The sequence below is a fragment of the Moschus berezovskii genome, chromosome 7 (assembly GCF_049115385.1).
Source record: "Moschus berezovskii isolate FMDL1 chromosome 7, NW_MosBer_1.0, whole genome shotgun sequence".
NCBI classification, from domain to species: Eukaryota; Metazoa; Chordata; class Mammalia; order Artiodactyla; family Moschidae; genus Moschus; species Moschus berezovskii.
In genome coordinates, this window is record NC_142466.1 from 33,496,912 (window position 1) to 33,516,110 (window position 19,199).

The 19,199-nt window shown below is 35.1% G+C and overlaps 1 protein-coding gene across 1 annotated transcript in view; it reads right to left on the reverse strand.

The window, feature by feature from the left end:
• The window catches only part of CNTLN (centlein), a 341,044-nt gene that overhangs the window by 47,705 nt on the left and 274,140 nt on the right, over positions 1-19,199 (reverse strand). The window contains exon 19 of the mRNA XM_055428174.2: positions 445-636. Coding sequence (XP_055284149.2) covers positions 445-636 — 192 coding nt within the window. The remainder of the gene's footprint in view (positions 1-444; positions 637-19,199) is intronic.

Below are 19,199 nucleotides of genomic sequence, written 5' to 3' on the forward strand. Positions count from 1 at the left end.
CCATCTCCAACAAAGAACCACCAAATTAAAATAGTAGCAAATATGTACAGGAAAGCAAATCTATTTATGTTGATACATTACATGTTTGAAAATAATTCTGTTCAGTGGCAGGCAGAGAGGAACTGAATAGTGGAATAAATGGCAATGGCCAGTTTCCATGATCTAAGTTAGGATCTCATAGTGTCTTGTCATTTTTTTCAGAGAATAATATTATGAATTACCAGATAAGGCTCTATCACGCTAAAATAGAAAGATGAAGTTAAGTGTAGTATTAATAATTTAAGGATTATTTATACCATAATTTACCTTTATTAGTAAAGTTAAATTAGAATTGACAGAAACATATCTTTAAGGATTCTTTAGTGATATTCTCTAAGGATATCTTTAAACATATCTTTAAATAACTTAATACATGTTTTCATCTTTAATAAAATTTATAATCACCTTTAGTTTACACTGTAATTGCTTCATTTCCAAATCCATGTTCCTTGAAGGGCCAAGTGATGTAATCTGTATCCGTGGAACTGTTACTCGGGCAACTTCTTCAGTTAAACATGTGATTTCAGATGAAGATTCTACTGTCTTTAGTAAATCTTCTTTTTCTTTTCGAAGCTCAGCCAAATCTGAATTTAGCTTCTTTTTAAAGAAAATAAGTATAAATTTGTTACAAAAGCAATTACAGTTAACCTAACAACTATCATGTCAACAAAGGTCTGTCTAGTCAAGGCTATGGTTTTTCCAGTAGTCATGTATGAATGTGAGAGTTGGACTATAAAGAAAGCTGAGCGCAGAAGAGTTTATGCTTTTGAACTGTGGTGTTGGAGAAGACTCTTGAGAGTCCTGTGGATTGCAAGGAGATCCAAACAGTCCATCCTAAAGGAAATCAGTCCTGGGCGTTCATTGGAAGGACTGATGCTGAAACTGAAACTCCAATTCTTTGGCCACCTGATGCAAAGAGCTGACTCATTTGAAAAGACCTTGATGTTGGGAAAGATTGAAGGCAGGAGGAGAAGGGGATGACAGAGGATGAGATGGTTAGATGGCATCACTGAATCAATGGACATGAATTTGGGTAAACTCCGGGAGTTGGTGATGGACAGGAAGGCCTGTCGTGCTGTGGTTCATGGGGTTGCAAAGGGTCAGACACAACTGAGCGAATGAACTGAACTGAACAACTATTAGCATCAATTTGCACAGGTAGGAAAATGCTAAACAAAAAAGTGACACTAATTATAAAAAGTTATTTTACAAAAATTTTAATTTCCACTAGTTTTTGCTTAAGGTTGTAAGGCTTTTAAAGGTTAAAAGAAAATAGACTAGCTGTACTCAGTATCTTTTTGTTAGCTGGTCTTTACTCATGATGTGCTATTTCTCTGCCTTCGTATAAATGCGGGTGTGCCAGAGATTCACATATTTGATAACCTTGTCTTCAGGGCTGATATCCTTAACTTGTAAAAGCCAAGCTGGAGCAGGACAGGATAACAGATGTTAGTTGTTTATTCCATTGGGTAAGTCTCACCACCCTATATAGCAGCCAAAATGCTTCTCATTTAGCAACATAAATGTTAAGTCCAATTAGCGGAAGAGGCTTATTAGAGATTTAGTTCAAATAAATAGCATACAAATGAATTCACTCAGTTTTATGCACTTGATTGATAGTTGACAAGTCCTCTTTGTAATGTTGAGGTAGATTATATTGAACTCCTTACATTTGAATTTTTAATAACATAAACATTTTACTAAATGACATACTGGTAATGCTTTTATGAAACAGTGTAAAAGAAACCATCTAAATGTTATCCCCTCTCATTCACCAATCTGTAGTCAGCAGAATGCCACCAAGCTGTAATGGCATAACAACCTAGAGATCCTTAAGAGGATAACTGCACTACTATTTTATTATTCCAAAGAAGCTTATAATATGGTAGTTTAACATAAGGAACAATTAGACAAAATTGCTTAAATCTCTCAGAGGGGGAAAAAATCTTTCTTTGTTAAGAATTCTAATTAAAACAGTAAAAGATCTGCTAACACATACAGTCATATATATATGGGACATAAGTTATTTAAGCATTAACACTATGTTTAAACACAATCTCTAAAAGAATACCAATAAATCTATAATTTCATATGTATATGTGTGTTCATGTGTATACTATAAAATATGACTATTTCAGATCATGAATTCAGAACTAGGGCTTGACATATTTGAGATTAAACTATGTTTTTGTGAAGTAAGAAGTATGTTCTGATAAAAATTTATTTGGCTCTATTTCAACCTATGATCTAAAAGGTTGTTTTTTTAGATTTTCAGGAAGTATTAACTCCTTGATTGTCCCAAAGGTAACAACTACTTAACATCTAAAAGCAAACGCATAATTTCCCTAAATCTGAAAATCTTCCTGGTTATCATATTCATTAATGCTCTGTGTCCAATCAATTGTCAGGTTCTATAAATGATGTAATGTTTCTCATACTCATTTCCTTCTGCAACTTTCTTAATAATGAAGACTTATTATTCCACTAAGACCATTGCAATAGCCCTACAGGCAACCTTTCTCTACAGTCAAACCATCTTTTATGCAACTTCCCGAAACAACACTGACATGTGATTCTCTTATTCAAAACACTTCAGAGGTTCCTCAGCCCAAAAGACTAAAGCTCAGATATTTGTGATTATAAAGCTCTGTCAGATTTAGCTTCAATTTGTGTTTCAGTCAGATATCACTTGCAGTCAAACTTATCTGCTCTTCCCCAAACCTTTCAGCCATTTCTACTTCGATGACTCTACACATGGTATTTCCTCTGCTGAAATCTCTCTCATGTGTAAAGTATTTCCTCCTTTCTGAAGCCTTTCTTCAGTTTTCTTCTCTTTTTGTTTCAACCAAGTAGCTTCTTCATTTTCTTAGCTCCCATAGCATGTGCCTGTTCCTCAACCATGAACCTGAGTAAAGCCTTGAGAGAGGACTATGCGTTTGTTTACCTATGTATCCACCCCCAACCCCAACATGGTATCTAAAAGCTATGCCTTCTATATACTAAGAACCAGAAGAAAGACTTCAAAAATTCAAGCCTAACTTTTTGTAACACAGATGGTACTATAAAGGCACACATTGATTTCATCTTTTATTTATAATCTATCTATTTTTTTCTTCTGAACTTTTTATTTTGTATTGGGGTATAGCTGATTAACAATGCTGTGATAGTTTCAGGTGAACAGCGAAGGGACTCAGCTATACATATATGTGTATCCATTCTCCACCAAACCCCACTCCCAACCAGGCTGCTACATAATATTGAGCAGAGTTCCTCTGTGCTATACAACACTATTATTTTATTACTATATAAATTAAAATACATTTTTATTAGCAACATAATATTATTTGCTGTTGTTTAGTCACTAAGTCATGTCTGACTCTTTGCAACCCCATTGCCTATATTATAGCCTGCCAGGCTCCTTTATCCATGGAATTCTCCAGGCAAGAATACTGGCTGCCAAGTTGCTCAGTCATGTCTGACTCTGTGATACCCTGGACGGTAGCCCACTAAGCTCCTCTGTCCATGAGATTTTCCAAGCAACAATACTGGAGTGGGTTGCCATTTCCTTCTCCAGGGGATCTTTGCCACCCACAGGTAGAACCTGTGTCTCCTGCACAGCGGGCGGATTCTTTACTGTTGAGCCACACTTTTACTTAAACAGTATGCAACAGAGCATTTATCAATCCTAAAGTTAATGCTTTGCATCTAAATTAGAATTTTTGAGAGCTTCACTTAGTAATACATAACTCATGACTATAATCCCAGGTGGAATTTCAAGCAACACAGAAGACTAAATTTTGATGAATCAATTTTCTTCTGGTGGCTTCTCTTATTTGTTAAACTTGTATGCAATTAGATACATTCTTTCCACAGTGGCAAATCCTGACTTCATAAATATATCCTTGTTGAGCAAAGACCAAGGCAATAAATATATTTCTTTAAAAGATATGTATATGTAGATTTTAACTTCAATTTAATGATATAAAAATATAGTAAACAAAGAAACACTGAAATTATGGAGACAATAAAAACAAATGACTTGTTATTAAAATATAAATCTTGCTTTCATTAAACTATTTTAAATATACAATCTTTAGAACATATTTTCACTATTAATTATATATGCCTAGAAATGCTACACAGTACCTGTTGAAATAGAGGAAATACACAAATCATATATTCTATCAGCTTGGAATCCTTTGATTATCCATTAGCATTTTGGAAAAGTAATGATGACTATTCTCAGTTTAAGAATTCTGTTCCTTATTTGAGAAATTAGATAGAGTCAAGAAGCATAAAGAATAACTTTCTTTTATTTGTATTTGGTTTGGAATGTGAGACTTTCGTGGTGACCTTCTTAGAAATTGATTGTTCTGTAAAATCTACCAATAAATTAAAATAACTCTTAAAATCACTATTTTTCTTTTTATCAGAAGCATGACTCCTATTTCAATATTATTACATTTCCACCTCTAATCAATATTTTAAAATAACTAAGTCATATCACATTAAAATCATAAATAAACTAAAACCATGGAAGGGTTATAATTTCTGGACTCTAATTTGGGATATACTGCTAACCCGTGACACTGAGCAAGCACCTGACTTTGTCTCAGTACTTAGAAACAGATGATGCTTGCTCACCTAGTAAAAGTAATTCTGAGGGCAGATTTTTTTTTTTAATCTATGAGCAGTTCAGTTCAGTCGCTCAGTTGTGTCCGACTCTTTGCAACCTCATGGACTGCAACATGTCAGTCTTCCCTGTCCATCACCAACTCCCAGAGCTTACTCAAATTCAAGTCCATTGAGTCGGTGATGCCATCCAACCATCTCATCCTCTGTCGTCCCCTTCTCCTCCTGCCTTCAGTCTTTTCCAGCATCAGCATCAGAACTTCCAATGAATATTCAGGACTGATTTCCTTTAGGATAGACTGGTTGGATCACCTTGCAGTCCAAGGGACTCTCAAGAGTCTTCTCCAACACCACAGTTCAAAAGCATCAATTCTTTGGCACTCAGCTTTCTTTATAACCCAACTTTCACACCCATACCTGAATACTGGAAAAACCATAGCTTTGATTAGATGGACATTTGTTGGCAAAGTAATGTCTCTGCTTTTCAATATGTTGTCTAGGTTGGTCATAGCTTTTCTTCCAAGGAGCAAGCGTCTTTTAATTTCATGGCTGCTTCAGTGATTCTGGAACCTCCCCAAAAGTCTTTCACTGTTTCCATTATTTCCCCAACTATTTGCCATGATGTGATGGGACCGGATGCAATGATCTTAGTTTTCTGAATGTTGAGCTTTAAGCCAACTTCTTCATTCTCCTTCACTTTCATCAAGAGGCTTTTTAGTTCTTCTTCACTTTCTGCCATAAGGGTGGTGTCATCTGCATATCTGAGGTTATTGATATTTCTCCCATCAATCTTGATTCCAGCTTGTGCTTCATCCAGCCCAGTGTTTCTCATGATGTACTCTGCATGTAAGTTAAATAAGCAGGGTGACAATATACAGCCTTGACGTACTCCTTTCCTGATTTGGAACCAGTCTGTTTTTTCATGTCCAGTTCTAACTGTTGCTTCTTGACCTGCACACAGATTTCTCAGGAGGCAGGTAAGGTGTTCTGGTATTCCCATCTCTTGAAGATTTTCCACAGTTTGTTGTGATCCACAAAAAGGCTTTGGTGTAGTCAATAAAGCAGAAGTAGATGCTTTTGTAGAACTCTCTTGCTTTGTTGATGATTCAATGATGTGCAATTTGATCTCTGGTTCCTCTGCCTTTTCTAAATCCAGCTTGAACATTGGGAAGTTCACGGTTCATGTACTGTGGACACCTGGCTTGGAGAATTTTGAGCTTTACTTTGCTAGCGTGTGAGATGAGTGCAATTATGCAGTAGTTTGAGCATTCTTTGACATTCCCTTTCTTTGGGATTGGAATGAAGACTGACCTTTTCCACTCCTATGGCCACTGCTGAGTTTTCCAAATTTGCTGGCATATTGAGTGCAGTACTTTCACAGCATCATCTTTCAGGATTTGAAATAGCTCAATTGGAATTCCATCACCTCCACTAGCTTTGTTTGTAGTGATACTTCCTAAGCCCCACTTGACTTCACATTTCAGGATGTCTGGCTCTAGGTGAGTGATCATACCATCGTGGTTATCTGGGTCATGAAGATCTTTTTTGAATAGTTCTTCTGTGTATTCTTGGCAACTCTTCTTAATATCTTCTGCTTCTGTTAGGTCCATACCATTTTGGTCCTTTATTGTGACCATCGTTGCATGAAACGTTCCCTTCATATCTCTGATTTTCTTGAAAAGCTCTCTAGTCTTTCTCATTCTATTGTTTTCTTCTATTTCTTTGCATTGATCACTGAGGAAGGCTTCCTTATCTCTCCGTGCTATCCTTTGGAATTCTGCATTCAAATAGGTATATCTTTCCTTTTCACCTTTGCCTTTCACTGCTCTTCTTTTCTCAACTATTTGTAAGGCCTCCTCAGACAGCCATTTTGCCTTCTTGCATTTCTTTTTCTTGGGGATGCTTTGATCACTGCTTCTAGTATAATGTCACGAACCTCCATCCACAGTTCTATCAGATCTAATCCCTTGAATCTGTTTTGTCACTTCCACTGTGTAATCACAAGGGATTTGATTTAGGTCATACCTGAATGGTCTGACATGACTGAGCAACTGAACTGAACTGAATGGTCTAGTGGTTTTCCCTACTTTCTTCAATTTAAGTCTGAATTTTGCAATAATGAGTTCATGATCTGAGCCACAGTCAGCTCCCAGTCTTGTTTTTGGTAAATTTTATGTTTATATTTTTATCGTTAACACTATTATCTTGTGGAAAACGCTATTGCATAGTCTAAATGTCCTAAAGGCTGAGAACCTGAGTTAATAACATTTTGCTATATACATGTACACAGACACACACATACACATATCAAATAATTCTATAATTCCTCTCATGGAAGAAACCTTTTTTTGTCTTAAGTAAATTAAAAGACGTTTACTCCTTGGAAGGAAAGTTATGACCAACCTAGATAGCGTATTAAAAAGCAGAGACATTACTTTGCCAACAAAGGTCCGACTAGTCAAAGCTATGATTTTTCCAATGGTCATGTATGGATGTGAGAGTTGGACTATAAACAAAGCTGAGCACCGAAGAAGTGATGCTTTTGAAGTGTGGTGTTGGAGAAGACTCTTGAGAGTCCCTTGGACTGCAAAGAGATCCAACCAGTCCATCCTAAAGGAGATCAGTCCTGATTGTTCATTGGAAGGACTGATGCTGAAGCTGAAACTCCAATTCTTTGGCCACCTGATGCGAAGAACTGACTCATTTGAAAAGACCCTGATGCTGGGAAAGATTGAAGGCAGGAGAAGGGGACGACAGAGGATGAGATGGTTGGATGGCATCACTGACTCCATGGACATGAATTTGAGAAAACTTCAGGAGTTGGTGATGGACAGTGAGGCCTGGTGTTCTGCAATCCATGGGGTCACAAAGAGTTGGACACGACTGAGAGACTGAACTGAAGTGTTAATTTTTCCTAATTTAAAATTCCTTACTAGGATACAAGCCAATTGAAAACAGATGCGTTATTCTAACTTTTAATTTCTTCACCAGTGCAATTCCTTTACAATTTTTTAATAGTTTATATCAATTTAAAAGTTGACATCAATGAGAATAATACTGAGATTTACTGACTTATATGTAAGTCAGTTTCCTTTTATAACCAAAGGTTATAAAATAGAACTTAATACTATAAAAGTTAACACTGAAGATGCATAAGTCTTTTAAAAGGAAAGAACTCTCTAAGCAACTGTAAGAAGAAACATGAATATATTAGAGTTCATTATTCAGTCATGAGCACTGTGGTAGAATCCTGAGAGAATTCTTGGATGACCCCCAAATGGCCCACCCCTATTTTTGTGAGTTGCACCAGTGAATATGAGAGACTATCACTTCGAGGATTACACTATTTGCATCATGTTATACGCAAAAGGTTTCTGTAGATGTAAATTATGGTCCCTAGTCACATGACTTTGAGTTAATCAAAAGCAAGATTATCCTGACTGGTCCTGAATAACCAGGTGAGCCCTTTGAAAAAAGGTCAGAATCTCCTGAGGGCCTTGAAGAAGTAAGTCACCATGTTTTAAGAGGACTACAGATGGGCCTATAAGGTAAGGACTGAAGGAAGGCAGCAAGTGATGAAAAGGGTCCTCAATCAAGAAAATAGGGATGTCAATCCTAAAACCAGAAGGAGCTAAAATTTTCCAACAAACACCGATGCTTGGAAGAAAACCCTGAACTCCAGAAAGAAAAGCAGCCTGGCTGACACAATGAATCAGCCTTGTGATACTCTGAGCACATGATCAACTAACCTGTGCCAGATTCCTGACCATGGAAACTGAGTGTATATTGTTTCTAAGTTGCTAAATTCATGGTAATTTGTTACATAGCATGGAAAATTAGTATGAATCCCATTTTTTTTAAAAGCAGCCCTTTTCTTGAACTGATTCCTTTCTCCCTTATTGCCACCCTGCCTTCCCTTAAGCAAGTGTCCTGAACCTATATTGTATATTGATTGTTTAAATAATACCCTCATTCTGTTTTTTCTTTTCCTCATCTATAATTTTGTGTTTTTTTTAATTGCTCCAAGAATTGTTCCAATTTCTCAGACAGAAATATAAATTGCCTATTCTAGATCTGCATTTTGTAGCTTAACCACCAAGCAAAAAGTGGCTTGTTTTCTTTTGCTGCTCTCAACAGTAATCCCATGAACAGGGTAGATAAGGCTCCCTTATACTCTCCTTTATTCTCTTACATGGGAGTTCATTCATGCCTTTTATTTTGGGCCCCAACTTGCTACTTTATGGAAGATTTTTCTAGATAATATCTAGATTCAGGATCTGATTAAATATCTATGATTCATTCTTTTTATACATGTTATGTAGTTCAGTTCAGTTCAGTTGCTCAGTCATGTTCGACTCTCCACGACCCCAAGAATCACAGCACGCCAGGCCTCCCTGTTCATTACCAACTCCCGGAGTTCACTCAAACTCATGTCCATCGAGTCGGTGATGCCATCCAGCCATCTCATTCTCCGTCGTCCCCTTCTCCTCCCGCCCCAATCCTTCCCAGCATCAGAGTCTTTTCCAGTGAGTCAACTCGTCGCATGAGGTGGCCAAAGTATTGGAGTTTCAGCTTTAGCATCAGTCCTTCCAATGAACACCCAGGATTGATCTCCTTTAGAATGGACTGGCTGGATCTCCTTGCAGTCCAAGGGACTCTCAAGTAGGCACTGTTATTAGCTCTGTGTTCTTGATAATAAATTTTAAAAGTTATAATCCTTGCCTTTAGATAGTTATCAGTCTATAACTGAGAAATATATCACAATGGACTACAGTAAGTAATATGGAGAAACAAATCGGGGAGCTAAGGGAACTGCTGCTGTCTTCAAACCCTGTCTGGTAAATGTTGAGTTACAGCCAGTTGCCTTCCATGTATATCTCTTGATTTGTTTTTTCAAATGTTTCCTGGAAGATAGGTATAACATTAAAGGCCATAGCTAGATCTACAGCCATCCTGCTTTCCGACTTTTACTCTAGAGAAGGCATCTGCTGAGTAAACTCTGGGCAGCTGATGAGATGGAGAGTCCCTTCTCCAACAGGGAGCCTCGGTAAACATTTTAAAGTTCAAGAATGAATTATCAGAAAAAATAAAACAGGGCCCATGGAAAATATAATATAGCTAAAGTAGAAAAGAGAAAAAGGGTTTTAGAAAAAAAATCAAATCAGAAAGAATCATTTCCCTAATCAGTCCCCAAAACAATATATTTTTAGATACTCTTATCTTGCTGTCTCCAAAGAATAAAATATTCAACATGATACTAGCTGTGTAAAGATAATGCATTTTGAGTATTTAACTAGTTGAGGAGCAGTAGAGAATAGGAATAGGATATGGTATAGCTCTTCATTTCTTTTCTTAGAATCTTTTCTGATTCTGACTTTTTTTTTTCTGGATAGTAACAACCCTACAGCATTGAAAAGCATTATTCAATTCTCCACATATATTTTTTACCACTGGATTAGAAACTTAAAATAATGAAGCATTTAAACATTTGAAAATCATTTTGGTTGGGGTAGTGGGATCTGAAAAGTAGACAGATGGAAATGCTAGAAAACCCAAATCATTCATGAGGGTGAATGTCAGGGTCATAGGAGCAGCAATTTTGGGAAGCATTTGAAGGAAATAGTTGGTGGCAGAAGGATTCTTTCCAGTCCATGCTGGGACAAAGGTGAGACATCAAATGTTAGAAAAGGTCAATTAATAACCAGAGTAAGTGATGGTTAGTTCCCATTTATAATAATAATGGAGTCTCTATTTTTTTTTTCTTCTTTCAAAACTCAAATGCCTTGATGGTCCAAGTGGGGTAAGAAATTATTAAATGGGAATGGTCTGTTTCCAATTACTTCACCAAAATCTTTAAACTTGAATTTTGCATAGGACTGAGAATATTGAATGAAATTATTTCACATTGAATACATAAGTTCATTTATATATCACAATCAGATTTTTCTGGCTCACACTTAAGTACAGGCAGCAATTTTAAAATCCTATATTATGATCTTAAGAAATTATAACAAGGATTTCGTTACCAGCACTAAAGCAAAAGATACTGAAGGGAAAATTCTAGTTGCAAAATATCCATGTAAATTTTATGGGTCAGACTGTCTTAGAAAGTCACCATAATCTTATGATATTTCTCCCTCCTGTGGACAGTTTTAATATTCTTTCACTGGGAATATTTGTCTTTTGTAAATAATAAAACTGAAAGAAATAAAATTCTGCGTGTCATTCATGTATAAAACTAAAAGCACAGTCACTTAATTAAAACATTATATGAGTTACCAAGAACAGTACATGAGTTTCTAGGTCACCAGCAAAATATTTTCCATACAAGTACTTATCTAGAAAGATAAACAGTTCAGATTAATAACTCTTTCAAGTTAGTAACAAGTGTTTTAACTTAAAACATGAATTTTCCTTTGTTATGATACTTGAGAACTTCAAGAAAAAGAATTAAACATTAAAAACTACCAACAACAAAAACAAAGATCTCAAGCAGAGGTGGATTTATTTATGTAACAAAATTTTCTTATGAAAAATACACTTAGTTACAACATCACTCATTTACAAACTATTTTCTGACAAGTTTAATTATTAAAAGCCTACAGTATGTTTCAATAAATGTCAAGCAAATGAAGGTAATATAGAGGACTTTTTACCAACGCTTTTGCTAGTAGTTAGACTTCAGTAGCCTTTAGAGACCATTAAGTACCCTTTGGCTAATTGGCCAATGGTAGATTAATCCTCTCTTTATTCTAGCAGCACTATTTTAACACCCTTTACACTCTGTTAGTGTAGCGTCTGAATGACAAAATAATATTGTGCATGAATAATAAGCAGAAAAGTTAAATTAACATTTCATGTTTCATATGCCATACCTATGTGTCAGAAGAACTTTCTTTTTAAATCACTGACATTCAACTTTTTTAAACAATCTCATGTTGACATCTTATTGAGGTGAATCTTCCTAATTACTGCTAATTGCCTATCAAGAAAAAACCTCTTTTCATGAAGTGCAGTTGTCTAGTACAGATGAACCCAGCTCCAGTGTGCACATTAAAGACAAAACATGACACTTAAGGTGCTACTTTGTTATAAGGTCATACTAAATATGGTTTGCAATTAACAAAGCAGTTTTTTATAGAGATGAAAATGCCAATATGTCTTGTGCTCAAATTAGATTCTTTCAAAGAAATATGGATATCTGAATATGGTAAGAGATACGCTACTCTCAGTAGCATATTTACAAGGAGTAAAGTGAATTCAATGTCCTTATGCTTTGCAATGTAAGTTCCAGATGATCCAATAATTATATTGTAAACACACCTAAATTATTATTTCTCAGAATGAAAATCAACTATTTTCAAATCTATTTTCAAATCAAAACTATTAATTTCAAATATCAAATTGTTAAAACAGCTTACTAATATGCTTAATTTTAAAAATAACCCCAATACTAAAAATATTTAACATGTATCTTTTAATTTGTATTAATAGTTTTGACATTACAGGCATTTACAATAATTATTAACCTATGTGATACTAGTAATATAGTGTTTTCAAAATAACCTGAATAACAAAATTGATGGATTTTAACTGCTGCTGCTGCTGCTAAGTCACTTCAGTCGTGTCCGACTCTGTGTGACCCCATAGACGGCCTCCTACCAGGCTCCCCCGTCCCTGGGATTCTCCAGGCAAGAACACTGGAGTGGGTTGCCATTTCCTTCTCCAATAGACTGAAGTTAAACCTCATCACTTAAACTTCTGTTTCCGCAGCTATAGAAAAAGAATCAGCAAAAAGATATTATATATGAAACTTGAAAAATTAACTAATACAACTAACATTTAAGTATTCATGGAAAAACAATCAATATTTGGTTTACTTATCACAAGAACTGCTCAACTGTAGCTCTGCTATTATTTCAAATCATCTATTGCAGTTACTAAAAGACAAGTGCCCTTAAAACTTACATGCGAATGTGTGCTTGGTTGCTCAGTCATGTCCGACTTTTTGCTATCCCAAGAACTGTAGCCTGCCAGGCTCCTCTGTCCATGGAATTTTCTAGGCAAGAATACTGGAGTGGGTTGCCATTTCCTACTTCAAGGGATATTCCTGACCCAGGGATCAAAGCAGTGTCTCTGGCGTTCCTGCACTAGCAGGTGGAGTTTTTACCATTAGGGAGACAGATATTTGGAACCAAAAGTATATCCCAAAAAATTCATGATTTTTACTAGCATAAAAATTTCTCAGTGTTCATATGGTAATATTATAAATTCAGTCTCAGTCCTCCATATATCTGATCTACACATGGCATATTTACTGATGATCATCAAGTTGTAATGCATTCCCATTCTGATTTCCTTCCCTAATGGGAATGAAAGAAAATTGGCAGTACCATCTGATATGCCAAAAGAGAAACTGAACAATGTTTTTCTAAATTCCTCTTTTTTATTTCCCTTCTCCTGCTTTCTACTGCTTAAACTCAGATAATTCAACAAAGGAATATCTATTCTTCACAGGTACTATAATATATACATATATCCTCTTAAATTCTATTTTTCCTCTACCCTTTTTATCAACACTTTTTTCAGTTACTTAGGTTGCATAGGGTCTCGAGCAAAAGTTGGGGTTCAGTTCACCCAAACTGAACCACTAAAACAATGAAGAAAAGAGTAAAAAGAAATAAACATGCCAAATCACCAAAAATAACAGTTGATGTTTCAGGGTGGTATTAATTATTTATCTGTATTTCCATAAAGAACAGCCATAAAATTTTAAGTGAAGTTACAAATAGTGATTGAGTTATCAGGAACAGAGGCTGCCAAAATCTGGAATATCTGCAGAAGTCTCATGAAGTCTGCCTCATTTTCCCCAATTAAATATGGTTTTCCTAAACAACAGATTTCAATACTTTTATTTGATTGCTTTTTCCATCCTAGGGGAATGATATTGCTTTTTAATGTACTGTGTTTTATTGCACAAAAAGGCCCTGGTGGACTGGTCTGAGAAAACTAATGCCCACACATATAGTATTGTTAGTAAATGGAAGTCATAGCCTAAACAATTAAAAATTGCTTATAATACTTACTTCTTACATAGACTTCAGAAGAAAGGTATTAGTATTGCTTCAAAATTTTTTCAACTTCTAAAAATTTATAATAGACTATGATATATTTCTGGAAATCATATAAGACACATTCATAAGCTTCTAAAATGCATGTAAATGAACATTATGTTTATTTAAATTATATAGGACTCAATTCATATGAATCATGCATTATCACACTAATCGAAATGAAATATTACCAGCTTTCAGGGTAATAAAGCCAAAGATCATCATTTCTAGCTCCACATTTATATATTCAAATAAGTAATATGTTATATATTTCTTAAATATATACTAAATATGAACAAAATCTTACTACTTAGAAAATGAAATTTTTTATTGATAGGGTCAATAGTTACCACATGTCTTTCCTGAATTGTACTAATCTAAGCTCTGCAAACAAATTACCTGGATTAAAGCCAGCTGGGATAGTTAAAACACACTACAACTTATTACAAACTCAACAGCAGCAGTACTAAGTTTTCATGTGATCATGATTACATTTATAAGTATGCCCTACTAAAATTCTCAAGGGAAACAAGTTAATAATGCTTTTCTCTATTTCCAGTGCAAGCGTCACAAGATTCTATAGAGTAAAAACAGGATATTTCTTTATAAGAATGGTTTTTGTCATCTCTAGATATACTATAAAAGATTATTGATATCACTTAAAATGGAATTTTTTCATTAAAAATTAATATATGTGGAAATATATATTAAAAAGGTAAGAAAAAAACCTTTCATGACATAGAGTAGAAATTTCTTTTAAAGGAGAAAAAAGAGATTTACAAATTGGTTTTACTTAATAAACTTTAACACAAAAATTTCACATAGGAACTTATCCCACCATCCTTCATTTTTCTATGTAGAATTATCTTCTGTTCATCATATTCTTTCAAGTAGGAGAGCTTGACCTAACAGAGAAGTCACTCAATAATATATCTGACTCAGTCAGTTGTGCTAAGTGAAACATTATGATTTATACAGATCTTTAGGAAGACGGTAGTCCTTTTCCATTTTATTAAGCTGGTTTCTCTGCTTTCCTTCTGAATCAGTGGTTCTCAAAGAGTACATACTACTTAGATACATATTTTTCAAACTGGGCATTTTTGAGTGCCACAGTGATTGGCAATGAAAATGGGTGAGTCAGGAACATTAGATGGACTGCAATGTGTATATTGGTTCTGCCCAACAAAACTGCTTTGTATCCTGTGTAACTTTCAAACTTCCCATCAATTATTCATGTAGATGAAAAATATGCATATAATGAAATGAATCTATATCTTAACTAAAAATATACAATAAACAAAGTATTTTTTCCAGTACTCTCAGAAATTTATAAACTGTTTAAATCAAGGGAAGACTGAAACTTGAGAAAGAAAAAGCTCTTTTCTTCTTTTGGGTCTAGGCTCTAAGGATGTTACTATGGAGATAGTACCCATGGCCAGGGCCACATGGAGAATGCTGGTCTGAGAGGCAGACACACCTTAAAGACATCAGTATCTGGTTCCAGTTAGTTATTCTTTCCAAGTCCATTCTTTGATTCTGTAAGCTTCCCTGTCCCCACCCCCTCACCAATGTTAGTTTGAGTTCAGTTTCTATTACTTGCTATCAAGAGTCCTGCTAGTATAAAGCCTTCTTTAAAAACTCCAACAACCTCTTCTCAGTTGTCCTATTTTCTGTTCCTCTATGGCATCTGACATTGTCAACCAATGCTTCTCTTTTTCTAATTGAAAATTTCCCCTTCCTTTCTGTTTTACTGTAGTCTCAACTTTTCCTTCTCTGATTTTTCCTCTGCTCATACGCCCACAAACTTATTATCTTGCTACAAAGATCTGTTCCACTCCCAGTGTCTTTTTCTGGGACAATCACATCAATAGGTTTCTTTTTTCATTTTTTTATGAAATATTTCAAATATTCAAAACAAATATCCCTTTATCAATCACTCAACAAAGGCAATGTATTAAAAACAAGAATTGAAGGTCATGATCTTATTTCATCTGTCTCACCAGAAATAAAAATTATCCTGAACATCTTTGGTGTTTATAATTCCCTGACATTTCTTTCTATTTTTAAACAAAGGTGTGTATTTCCAAAAGACATACAGTGATTTTAAGACATCCCTTTTTTACATTTTAACATCTCTGAATTTGTGTTCCATCTTCTCTTTCTGGATACATATAATTCCTGCTATAACTTAAATAATATTTCTTTTTGAAAATAACAAATGTTTTTGAATATTGGCAAATAGAAATTGCATTGTCTTAGCATATATTGATTTTATATGTAGAAACCATGGGGTAGCAAAGAGTCAGACACAACTGAGCAACTGAACTGAACTGAAATGAATCTAGATAAAATCTACCGTTCACTTGTCTTGAGATTCTATGCAGATAAGCATAGTATTTGGAACTAATAAAGTTTTTTTTTCTTCATTTCTAATAATTTAAACTTCCATTTCTTTTTCTTAATGTGTTGCCTGTGCCCTCCAGCAGTGTTTAAGATGAGCAGTCACAGTAGGCAAAAATGTCTTCTTCCTGGTTTTAAAAAGAATTCTTATAAATTCCACCATTAAGTATGATGATTGTTGCAAGATTTAGGGAGATAATTAACAGAGTAAGAAAGTTCTCAGTTATTCCTAGTTTATTAAGAGTATTTCACCATAAACAGGTATTTAATTGTATGAAAAGACTATCTGCATTTTTTAATTGTGAAAAAAATCATATAACATGAGATCTACTTTAACAAATTTGAGTATAGTACAGCTGAATTTTTCTTTTTCAAAAAATCTGTTTAAGCCACTCCTTGTCTTTTGATTTAGAAAAAATGTAAATTCAATTACATTTAAAGTTATTATTGATAAGAAAGTACTTACTATTGCCATTTTGTTTACTGTCTATCTTATAGCTCTTTTTGTCCCAATTTTCATCTCTTCCTATCTTCTTTTGTAATTTGTTAACTTTTATAATGATGAGCTTTGATTCTGTTTCATTTCCTTTTGTGTATCTTCTATATATTCTTTGTGGTTACCATGAGGCTTACATAAAACATCACATATAACCATTTTAAGCTGATAACTGAACATCAATTAAACTTGACTTCTAAATACATCTCTACTCTTTAACTTCTCCTTCCCAAACATTTTATGTCATTGATGTTATAAATTACATATTTTTATACTGTCTGTCCAGTAAGGTGTTTTTAAGTCATAGTTTACATACATTTGTCTTTTAAACTCTATGCCAGCACTAAAAGTGATTACACACTGTTAAAAGTATCACAGTATTATATACAGAATATAGTATCACAGTATTCTGTATTCATCTATATAGCCTATATATTCTCCTTTACCAAGTAAGTGAGCTTTATAATTTCATGTTTTCATATTGCTGTTTAGCATCTTTTCATTTCAACTTGAAGAACTCCCTTGAGCATTTCTTGTAAGTCAGATCTAGTGGTGATGAACTCACTTGGCTTTTTTCTGGGAAAGTCTTTATTTTTCCTTCATTTTTGAAGGTGTCTTTTACCAGATATAGTATTCCTTGATGGCAGTGTTTTCTTTCGGCCATTATTTCCTTAAATAAGCTTTCTGCCTCGTTCTCTCTCTCTTCTCCTTCTGGAATTCCCACAGTATTGGTCCACTAGATATATCCCATAAGTCCCTCAGACTTTCTTTTCTTTTTCATTCTTTTTACTTCTCTGTCTTGGGTAATTTCAAATGACCTTTTATTTCACTGAGTCTATGTTCCACTTGATGAAGTCTGATGTTGAAGCCTTCTAGTGAATTTTCAGTATGATTATTGTATTCTTCAGCTCCAACATTTTTTTTTTTAACGTTTTCTATCCCTTGTGGCTCAGCTGGTAAAGAATCCGCCTGCAATGTGAGAAACATCCCTGGGTTGGGAAGATCCACTGGAAAAAGGAAAAGCTACCCACTCCAGTATTCTGGCCTGGAGAATTCCATGGACTGTATAGTTCATGAGATCGCAAAGAGTCGGACACGACTGAGCGACTTTCACATACACACATCTCTTGCTGAAATTCTCATTTTGTTCATGAATCATTTTTTTGAGCTCATTGAACATCTTTATGATGGTTATTTTAAATTTTTGTCAGATTAATATACCTCTGTTTCTTTAGGTTAAATTTCTGAAGATTTCTTTTGTTCCTCTGATTGGGCCATTTACTATTTCTTTGTGTTCCTTGTAACTTTGTGTTGTTATAACTGAACCTGAAGAACTACACATCTCTTCTGGTCTTTATGAACTGGCTTTGCATAAGGAAAGGTCTTCATCAATCAGTCCAGCTAGAGATTCTGGGAACTCTCAAATCTTTCCGGGGATGTGACTTCTCCCAATGCATGTGTGTAAATTTCTAATATAAAGGATTTTTTCCAGGAGCTGATAAATTCTTGCTCCCTTTGCTATCTGTCTTCTGTACTGAGGTCCTTAGAAATAGCAGCATGCCACCTAGCTCTTTCTTGTTCTCAGCACAACCCAGGGATGTACTTAGAGTACGCCCAGTTCTATCAGTGTCCCAAACTAGGCTAAATAGATATGCATCCTTCAGGCAGCTACTAAAAAGCCCGAACCCTGGACACACATTCCATTCTTCTTGTCTCTGAGGGAGAGGCAACCGAGCTATATCACCTTCCATCTGCTGTGACATGGCTCCTCTGGAACAGCAGGATGCCATCAAGCTTCTTTAGGTTCTTCAGTGACACCCAGGTATCTACACTATGGCAGGTCCCATCAGTGCTCTAAGACAGGTGAGAAAGAAGCCAGTCCCTCAGACAGGCTTAAGGTCCGGTATATTCTTTCCCTCCATGGGGAGAAGCTGGAAACGGGGAGTTTCTCCCAGATCACAAGGTGGTGTGCCAAAGTGTAGGACGATATCAAATCAGTGCCACAAATTTCCCAAGCAACTGCAGTTCATCTGGCTATGCACTTGTCAGGGGTGCAGGTGCCTCTTGACTGGTTTCTGGATTTCTCACAAAAGGAACTGGTCTGAGTATTGTTGAAATGGTGTCTCTGTAGGAAAAGATCTGGTGTTTCCTATTCTGCCACCTTGTTGATGTCACCCTAGAGTCTGCAAATTTAACATATTTTCTTCCCTTCTTTGTTATAGTGGTAAATTACACGGAGAAATTTTCTAATTAAACTTTAAATTTCTAGGATTTCCTGGCTTATTCATGATTTTTAAAAAATATATTATTTGATTAAATTTACCAAGGGTTTGGAAATCAGTGCTATAACTATGTTTATATTAATTTCCATTTCTAACATTTTTTTATCTTGTATTGTCAAAGTTATGTTACCCTCATAAAATGAGGAGGCATTTGCTTTTACTTTTTTCTGCTCTTTGTAAAACTGAGTGCCTGGTAGAACTTAGATATGAAACTCAAATCTCAAGCTCACCTAAGAG